The following is a 10,629-nucleotide window of genomic DNA, read 5'->3' on the forward strand; positions in this document are numbered from 1 at the left end:
ACATTAGGAAAAACTTCCTAACTATCAGGGTGGCTAAGCACTGGAATAAATTGCCTAGGGAGGTTGTGGAATCTCCATCATTGGGGATTTTTAAGAGCAGGTTAGACAAACACCTGTCAGGGATGGTCTGGATAATACTTAGTCCTGCCACGAGTGCAGGGGACTGGACTAGACGACCTCTCGAGGCCCCTTCCAGTTCTATGGTTCTATGTATCTTTTTATATAATGAGCCATTACAACAACAAATATGAACATTTTAATAACTTCCCAAACATGTATGTGCATGATTTGATGAAAAATCAGTTTGCAATTTTAAAAAGTTAATTAGATGCTTTTCGCCTACTGAAAAAAAGAGTATTATAATGAAACACAGACAGAGGCCCATAATTAAGCACATGCTTAAAGTTAATCACATGCTTAAGTGCTGGCCTGAACAGGAATGAGGGACTTACACATGTGTTTAAGTGCTCTTCTAAGTTGGGGCCAATGGCAAGTAAACGAAAAGTGAAGGCTCAAATACTACGTTTTACTTTGCTCTGTCCAATCTACATACTGGTGCATGTCTGTTTGTAACACCTCGTTAATATCAAATCCCTGCAGTACCTAAATGTGGAATTGTGTTTTTAACACAAGGAACCTGCAAGTCAAAAATTTCTTTGCACAGTTCACTTGGAATGTACTTGCTGGTTTGTGTTTAAACCATAATTTTACCTGTATGTAAGTTTTGTTGTTTTTTATTAAATAAACAGAGGCAGTTTTCCCATCCCCTTCCTAGTATTTAACTCTAACGGGTAGAAAACGTGAAACTTCAGTTTGTAGCATTACCAAGACCATCTCGTACCTAGGAAAGCTAACATTTTCCATAATGGAACATGGAAGTTATTGCGACTGCAGTATCACCTTTAAATACAAATCACTGCTTACAGGAAGGAAGGTGAGAGAGAAACAGAAAGGAAAAGCTGGTTTAATCATTTGCAATAATGTATCTGAAAACAAGCACAGTGATATTGCATAAATCTAAGGAAGTCTTTTGCCCACTCTGACAGTTACTTTTTGTAAGTTCTACATCCAGGATATCATCTGGGGTTAACTCTGCAGTAAGGCATTCAAAGCCACTGATATACAAAGGAAGACAACAATGCCAAATACCCTGACCCTTCAGCCTTTCCCCTTCATTCTGCCCTCAAAAAGGCAAATAATTTTGTTTCCCTGACGCGATGAGATGCAGCATAACCCCCTCCAGAATCCAACAAAGCTGGGAAGATGCAACTACTTGATTTACTTGAAGCATTAGCTGCCTCAAGGCCAGAAAGTGTGAACATTCTAGTAAATCCACATTGTCAGCACCCAGGATGTGAAGGGAAACCCAAAGTGCAGACCTAGGCTCTCGTTTCCATTTTCTCCATTTAACAACAGTTCCTATACCACTAATACACACCTTCCATTCTCAAGGAATTAGCTGAAAGCAGCTAGTGGCAAAAGGGCCAGCCAATCAACAATGGCTTGCTAAGGGATTGGCGATCACACTTAAACTAGGAGAACAGCTGAGATGGCTTGTCTCACACCATCCCATGGCAGTAATGGCAAGCCTGTTTCCCCTCATTCTACCATGTAGTCTGATCTGGTACAGCCTTGAGTCCAATCTAGCACAAAGGTCCGCATCTCCTTTACATCTCATTTGCCTTCCCACCCAACGCCCCCCAAAACAACTTCCTCTTCTACCCCAGATTCACTCATTCATTCTTCCAGCACATCTCACGTTCTGGTCTTCCAGGCCTCCCGCACCAGCACCTCAACCCTGTCCAGGGTGCAGATGTTCTCCATACACAGCTCCTACTCCACACCCCGGGGAAGAGATTTTAAGCATGAGGCTGTACTGGCCACCCAATCTGTCCATCACTGGACTCATAGCATGGGCCAGCAGAATCAGCATCACCTGCCATGAGTTTGCTATTGCAGCTGTGCAGCAATTTCTCTGGATGATTACACAGCAACGGGCTGCAGAGCAAATAGTCAGCCCGACCTTAGCTGAAGAGATGGTAACTGCATGACATGACTGCATCTCAAAAGCTGCATGCGGGAGGGGAAAATTAAAAGAAAAAATTCCTGAAGCTATAGTGCTTTGCACTGAAATACATTTGAAATTAAGGAAAAAAAATATCTCCAACCCCAGGCTGCTTGATAAGATATGTGAGACGTGTTTCCAAAAGCAGAGTAAAGGAAGCATCTACAGAGATGGCAAGAAAGCACAATGGAATTGCTGTCCAAAGGGCTTGTAGGCACATCACACACACTTTGGATTCATGAAAGAATAAGTGCACAAGCCATCATCTTAAAACACCAACAGTGCAAGCACTGCTTCAGCTTGACAGCTGTAAATCATTTACCTGCTGATAATACTGTTGGGCTGGGCCTTGGGGCATCTGCATTTGTCCAGCCACAGGTCCAGCTCTTCCCTTAGGCACGGGTTCTCTCTCATACGGGGACTTTGGTGTCTCCTGTCCCACTGGAAGTTCTCCCTGAGCTCTGCAAAGTCTGTCCCGCAACAGCACGATCTTTGGCTACAAATAGTAAACCAAAGCAAACACATAATTACACTAAGTGGAATCTGTGGCCTTAAATCAGCAGATGGATGGCCACTTACTGATCAGTTAAACTTCAAAGGACTGTTCAGAAGAGGACAGGATACTCCACTGAACAGTATTCTGGCTGGCTGAAGCAAATCTGTTCGTCAGCCAGAAAACAGGCATTCCAGCTGGATCTGGTGCAGGTGACTCTACTGGAAGTGTGGGTTGAATCCCAAGTTTGGTATTCTCATTCCCAGGCCGGCAGTAGTGGGAATGACAAAGAAATGTGGAGAGGGGAAAAATGGGGCATGGGGGGTGATTGCAGCTACAACCACTGGTGACTGGCTCTAGAGAGCTCTTCTCAAATCCGCACTGGCCAGGAGAATGGCATGGCTCGAAGAATGAAATGCAATTCTCACAGCTCAGAGTGACAAGAAGAAAAACTTCAGTATATATACAGGAATTAACTGATAGTCCAATAGTCACCCTGCAAAACCTATGAAATTCACCGGAAGTGGTTAGCAGGAGAGGAATTAAACCATTCATAGTAAGAGAGCATTGTCACTTGGGGACCACAAAGCCAAGTCTTGGCTTCACCTTGATTTATTTTCCAGCCCCCTCCCCTCTTTAACTTCTGAGGCACCAGGAGACAATTATACTGAGACCATGTTCCATTCCAGTGATTTTTCCCATCTACGCACAATACTAATCCCTGTCAGTGCCGTTCTGAGCGGGAAGAAGAACCCCAAACCACACTGGAACATGTCTTCAAGTGACAGTTTTATACACTGTTATGTGCCACGCAAAGGTCTTCAATTAAAGCTTGTTCATCTAGAAGGGGGCAGAAGGAAAGTTAAGGCCACTTACCTGGTTGGTGTCTGCAGGAAGGAAAGCCAATGCAGTAGCAATGCTCCCCTGTGCAGCCAACAGATTGGCATACTGACTCATCTTCTCAGCCAGAAGAGCGCCGACAGCATCAGCGTCTACAGATCGTGTAAACTGCACAGCCTTACGCAGGATTACTACTTTCTCAATGAGGTCCTGGAGGATTGTGACAGTGGAAAAAACAGCAGGTTCATGGGATCAAGTGAGAGAAAACAGCCACTAACTACAGCATGTCAGTAATAGACTTGAGATCAACTTGCATACTACACAGTTCTCGTTACATTATTTTAAACAGAGTGAAAATAAAGGTTTTCCCAACCATTATTAGTTCATTTTCTGTGTAATATTCAGAGAGAGCAAGATAATAGAACAGTAATCAGTGATCATCAATTTCTGTGCATTTTAAAATGTACTGACATTAAATAAACCAGTAGTAATCTGGTTACTCCATAAAGAAAAGCTTTTAAAAAAGTTTATTTTATGAGATCTAAGGTACCTGCATATTATCTGCAGCCATTTTTTCTAGTATTAGTCAACAAAAGAATGTTATTTACCGCGGTTACAAAATTTTTCTAGAAACATAAAGCAGAGATGGGAAAGACCAGTTAGGTCATCTAATCCATTTTCTTTCAAATGCAGGATTGTTCCCTAACGTACCATTAATAGTGCTTTGGCAACTCTAGTTTTAATCGTCTTAAGCAAAGAGGATTCAACTACTCCCTCTGGGAGACTATTCCATAGTCTAATAGTTCTTAATGACAAGAAATTGTTCTTGATATTCATCATAAATTTTCCATTTCTTGATTCCATTCCATGACTCCTAGTTAAACCCATGTACCATTCAAAATAATTCTCCTCGTTGCTTGCACCACCTGTGCAACTGTGCCTCTGTATACGTAGCTCAAAACTGCATTGGCTCTTTTTTTCAAAATTTTTAACTACCAAACAGCACTGTAAACTCCATGTTCAATGAAATGTCTTCTATCGACCATTGCTCTCTTTCTGAAACCTATTCCCCAGTTTCCTCCTTCCCTCTGAACTGCTGTGTTTTGGATTATTTTTCTCCTAGATGTCACTAGTACTTTTTTCCCCCAGTTGTATCTCACCTAGGATGACCAGATGTCTCTATTTTATAGGGACAGTCCCAATATTCGGGGCTATGTCTTCAACACTATAGGTTCCTATTATCCTCCACTACCCAGCCCCTGTCCCAATTTTTCATACTTGCTATCAGGTCATCCTAATCTCATCGTGTTATTTTCTGTTTACATTTCTTATCGTTGTCTTATTCCTCCACTTTCACTGGTGTTTGCAATAGCTCCCAGTTTAGTATAATTTGTTAATCTCATTCATGTACCGTTTACTCCCTCTTCTAGACCATTAATGAAGGTACAGTGTTTAAAAAATCCAGACCCACACATGAATCGCAATAGTAAACCACTAGTATTGTGTGTGTATTGGACTGTACTCTAGTTCAGTCATGTTTTTCCTCAGTAAGTGAATATCTTAATAAATAAGTAAGCTTTTATCCTCCCAGGATTAAAATAATAATTTCTGGGATTTCCAGCTCTCCCATATCACAGTTCGCTTTCAAATCCAAAGTGATTTCATAGGACAGCATCATAAAAAGAAAAAAATGCAAGAATTCCCTTGTAGTGGGGAAATAGATATTGACTTTGCCTTAAAAGGAGCACAACACACATATACAAGTCCAAAAAATAAATATATCCATGTCCACCTTCAAAAACACCTGTGACTAACTATTCTAGGTTTTACTTTTAGGTACTTTGTCCCCAAAGTTTCTAAACCATCTATTCCAAAAGCAAGAATTACAAAACAAATCAAGGTCTCTAATGAACTTAAACTATCAACCCTTGCAAAGAACGTATATAAATTCAAAAATGCAACAGCCTTATTTTTACAAGCTGAGATAAAAACTGAACATGTTTTGCAATACAGTGTCAGCACAGGCCATTTATAAATAATCTTATTTTACTCTTAAAGTAACATCACTTTCATGCTCAAGAATATGCAAGTATCAGAGGGTCTGTCAAAATCCTGTATAAAAATAAACTTATTTAAAAGTCAAACTCACATACTTACCAAAAGTACTACACCAAATTATTACAGCATGTCACTCAACATCTTTCTTCACAAAGACACTAACCTGAAGGGACAAGGGGCTGTTTCCATCTTGAGCTTTAGTCCAACACGCAACTAGTTTCTCTACATTCCCAGCACAAATATAACACAGACAAGCCTGTGTCTGCAGTAGATTGTCCCCTTCGTTTTCAAGTCTAGTACCCAACAGATCTAAGAATTATGAACAAAAATCTTTTGAGTTATCTCATAAAATACTTGATAATTAAAACAAAGTACCATTCAGGATGCTTGGACTAGCTCTGGGTCAGACAATGAAAATCCTGGTGATACTCAAATATATGCCCAAACTCTAAGTTTAGCAAAACAAAGAAGAGAAACATTAAAATTGTCATTGTTTTGTGCGCACTCACTCGGTCACTTAGGGTGCTTTTGAAAATGTTACTCCCCCTTGCACAGAGGGAATGTAGACATTGTGACACATTCCTGATACTGCTTGGCCAATGTGGCTCAGTGTTTATGTGCAAAATCATAGGAACCCAAAGTGTGGGAACACTCTAAAACAGATTAATTGTGCAACATGTTCATGTGTCCAAAGGGGACAAATGATGGGGGCTAGTCTGAGCTTGTCTCGCATTTTGCTGTTATTTGCATGTACCTGGCAATCTGATTTGCTAGCACAATATATTTTGTCTTGCAGCTGTGACAGTATCCATCACGTGAGTAATATTAATAAGGTTTAGAACATAAGGCTGGTGTAACCATGGCTAGCCACTGGTTTATTATGCTAATAAGACGAGGTGAGACAGCATGGTATGCAGGAGTGAACACATGGTGTGCGTGACTGGATTTCCTCCACATTCATCCTGGATTTCCTACTGACTTGCTGTGTGGTCTTTGGTGAGTCTCAAGGATCTGTTCCTTCATCCACTGACTTCAATAGAAGCAAGAGCAAGCCTTTAACTCCTCTCTGCCTCGGTGTGGGTCTCTGTGGAAAGGAGACACCACTTCCCTCCTCCTAGCCGTGGTGGGAGAATTAATTTTTTCAAGGTGCTTTAACAACTTAAAGTGCTAACACGGTTGTACACAAAAACAGCTACACTCAGTCAGACCAATGTTCCATCAAGCCAGTATCCTGTCTTTTGACACTGACCAATGCCACATTTCAAAGGGAATGAACAGAATGGGGCAATTATCTAGTGATCAATCCCATCATCCAGGCCCAGCCTCTAGCAGTCAGAGGTTTAGGGACACCCAGAGCATGGGGTTGCATACCTGACCATCTTGGCTAACAGCCATTGATGGACCTGTCCTTCAGGAATTTATCTGAGGGTATAGCTACACTTGCAGCCATACACTTGGAGCGTTCCCGCAGCAGTGCTTTGAAGTGCGAGTGTGGTCACGGCGCCAGCACTAGGGGTGAGCTCTCCCAGCACTGCAGGTACTCCACCTCCCCGTGGGGATTAGCTTACAGCGCTGGGAGCCGCGCTCCCAGTGCTGGGACACTGTTTATACTGGCGCTTTACAGCTCTGTAACTTGCTGCGCTCAGGGGGGTATTTTTTTACATCCCAAGTGAGAAAGTTGCAGCGCTGTAAAGCACCAGCGTAGCCAAGGCCTGACTCTTTTTTGGACCCTGTTACAGTTTTGGCCTTCACAACATCCTCTGGCACAGAGTTCCACAGGCTGACTGTGCATTGTGTGAAGAAGTACTTCCTTTTGTTTGTTTTAAACCTGTTGCCTATTAATTTCATTGGATGACCCTGGTTCTTCTGTTATGTGAAGGGGTAAATAAGACTTCCATAACCCCCTTTAGTCATCTCTTTTCCAAAATGAACAGTCCCATACTTTTTAATCTCTCCTCAAATGGAAGCTGTTCCACACCCCTAATCATATGTGTTGCCCTTCCCTGCACCTTTTCCAATTCTCATGCATCTTTTTTGAGATGGGGCAACCTGAACTGCATGCAGTATTCAAGATGTGGGGGGGTTCCATGGATTTATATAGAGACATTATATTAGTTTTTGTCTTATTATCTAACTCTTTCCTAATGGTTCCGAACAGTGTTAGATGTTTTGACTGCTGCTGCACATTAAGTAGATGTTTTCAGAGAACTGTTTTCATGACAACTCCAAGAACACTTTCTTAAGTAGTAACAGCTAATATAGACCTTAACATTCTGTATGTACAGTTGGGTTTACATTTTCCGAAGTGCATTACTTTGCATTTTTCAACATTGAAATTCATCTGTCATCTCACTTTTGAGATCCCTTTGTAATTCTTCAAAGGCAGCTTTGGACTTAACTATCTTGAGTAATGTTGGATCATCTGCAAGCTTTGCCACCTCACTTTTTATCCCTTTTTCCAGATCATTTATTAATATGTTGAACTGCACTGGTTCCAGTACAGATCCTTGGGGGACCCTTTTATTTACCTCTCCACTGTGAAAACTGACCATTTATTCCTACCCCTTGTTTCCTCTTTTAACCAGTTACTGATCCATAAAAGAACCTTCCCCCTCTTGTCCCATGACTGCTTACTAAGCTTAAGAACCTTTGCTGAGGGACCCTGTCAAAGACTTTCTGAAAGCCCAACTACACTATGTACACTGGATCACCCTTGTCTACATGTTTGTTGACGCCCTCAAAGAATTCTAATAGCATGATTTCCCTTTACAAAAGCTATGTTGACTCTTCCCCAAGAAATCCTGTTAATCTATCTGTCTGATAATTCTGCCTCATCTAGTCATGTTTCTGAAACATTTGAATTGGCATCTCATAGGAAAAGAATATTATATACTGTTTTCTTGGCAGAGGCAGCTCTCATATTAATGGTCATCACTGCTGGCTTATAGGAAAAGATAACAGTGGTTGCGCTTTGCTTTGGTCGTGAAGAGGCATACCTGTTCTTCCCAAGTACAAACACCTTTGAATTGTACAATGATTTAGGAATGGATCACCTGGAGGGGTATGTTTCTTTTATCACAAAAAATTAAAACAATGAATTTAATGCCTTATGAAAAAAAAGAGTTGGACTGACATCCCTGGAGACTGAACAGCTGTCTGTTCACAGAACAAATACAGTAGGGGGAGCTGCATGGTGAACAGGAACAGAGACAGATTTGGTTGGGTAGGAGATGAAAGATAATAGAGTATTGATTTCAAGTTGATTGTATTCCTTTAAAATTCCAATGAGTTCCCATAATCCAAAATAAAGGAATTATCCAATCAACGAACGAATTATGAACAAATTAATTAATTTGAAGGAAAATAACTTTGGAGTATTTAGAAAACAAGGTTACTCACCTTTGTAACTGTTGTTCTTTGAGATGTGTTGCTCATATCCATTCCAGTAGGTGTGCGCGCGCCGTGTGCACGTTCGTTGGAGACTTTTACCCTAGCAACACTCGGTGGGCCGGCAGGGAGCCCCCTGGAGTGGCGCCGCCATGGCGGCTGATATATAGCCCTGCCGGCCTCCACCGCAGTCCCCGTCGTCTGCCGCTACCTGCCGACAGAGGGGAAGGAGGCGGGTGGGAATGATATTGAGCAACACATCGAAGGAACATACATGTAAAGTAGTAACCTGGGGCTCCGAAGTCTGCTCATACCCAGCGCCAGTAGGTGATCCCAAGCCTACGAGGCGGGGGGTCGGATGAAAGTTCGAAACAAGAACGCTGCCCGAGCCCTTCGCCGAGAATGCTCAAAACCAGCGCATAAATCGATGAAAAGGCACCTGGACGACCGGTACCGCCCGGCAGAGGTCCTTCTCGGATGACTGGCCCAAGAAAGGCATCCGAAGAAGCCTAGCCGAGGCAGAGAGGCGGACCGGCAAGCGGGAGTGAGCAATCATTAGCAATCCGAACACGATGTTAGCCCAAGAAAATCGCGCGGAAGGTAACAGGAGACATTCATACGCGCCCATCCGGCTAGATGACTGGGCGACGTGCTGACGGCTTAGATCTGCGATAGAATCCAGGCCCGCGGACAACTCAGGGTTCTGCATCTTGCGGTCACGCGCAATGTGAGGCCCGGAAGAAGAACCGTCAGAAAATACCTTGATAAAGATGGAATGCGAGACAACCTTCGAAGACCGGTGGGTCGAATGCACCTTACTATGTGAAGAGGTGAATGCGCAAGGTTGCGACCAAGCGCCACGAGCTCGATGACGGCGCTGGCAGAGGATCCGCTTACCGAGAACGAATCTCCATGACAGATAAAAAAGGAGCAGTTGCTAACGGCTCAAAAGGGCCCCATGAGTCAGGCAGGCCCAGTTCAAGATGCACATAGTGAAGAGGCTTAAGGGAGGAGATGCCTCCAATCCCTTATAGGAACTGGAAACGAGTGGGTGAAAGGAAGTACTCGGACTCCAGAGGAAGTGGCAGATGCGGCTAGAGGGACCCGAAAGAAGAAGAAGGCAGGCCTGCCCGAGAATACGAGTAAGTAGGTCCAGACTAACAGAACGAACGCAGTAGGACCATGGAACTCCGGCACACCAGAATGAATAATCGCTTCCATGCGAGATAATGGCCCGGTGAGGATTCCCCTGCTCCCGCAAAGGACTTGTCGACTCGGGTGACACTGCGCGCAGCACTCAAGCCAGACAGGACCACGGCCGTCAGGTGTAAGGGACGTGGAGTCGGGTGACGAAGCCTGCGAAGTCCTGTTAAGCCCGGAAGAGTAGAAGTCGGAGCGCCGGGACAGCAGCACATGGTAACCATACGTCGCCGCCTATGCCGACGATCACAGGATCACTGTCTGCGCGTAACTTGCGCAGACCCGGGACAACGGAACGGGGGCAAGATAAGGAGACCCCCCGTCCATGAAGAGAAAGCTCGAGAGGAGCCCGCGGAGCGGCCCTCAGGAGCAGAACATCTGACACTTCTGCCCCTCGGCGAAGAGCTATCGGGAAAGCCTCACTGCCGGAAAACAAAAACAAGACGTCCGGACGTGAACCATCGTTTCAATACGATCACATCAGAGCGTCCAGCTATAGGTCCGGACCCCAGGAGAAGAGGCACAAGTCATCAGACTGGACCTGCAAAATCCACAGTACAAATCTCTTGGCAAAGGGGAGAAAATT

At 43.6% G+C, this 10,629-nt stretch overlaps 1 protein-coding gene across 9 annotated transcripts in view; it reads right to left on the reverse strand.

Moving 5' to 3' along the window:
* The window catches only part of SEC31A (SEC31 homolog A, COPII coat complex component), a 99,423-nt gene that overhangs the window by 35,459 nt on the left and 53,335 nt on the right, over window positions 1-10,629 (reverse strand). For all 9 annotated transcript variants that reach the window (XM_075066108.1, XM_075066106.1, XM_075066104.1 and 6 more), the window contains exons 18-20: window positions 5,620-5,765; window positions 3,435-3,608; window positions 2,388-2,561 (exon numbers count right to left, since the gene is read on the reverse strand). In XM_075066108.1, the coding sequence (XP_074922209.1) occupies window positions 2,388-2,561; window positions 3,435-3,608; window positions 5,620-5,765 (494 nt within the window). The remainder of the gene's footprint in view (window positions 1-2,387; window positions 2,562-3,434; window positions 3,609-5,619; window positions 5,766-10,629) is intronic.

This window comes from Chelonoidis abingdonii, chromosome 5, assembly GCF_003597395.2.
Source record: "Chelonoidis abingdonii isolate Lonesome George chromosome 5, CheloAbing_2.0, whole genome shotgun sequence".
Taxonomy (NCBI): Eukaryota; Metazoa; Chordata; order Testudines; family Testudinidae; genus Chelonoidis; species Chelonoidis abingdonii.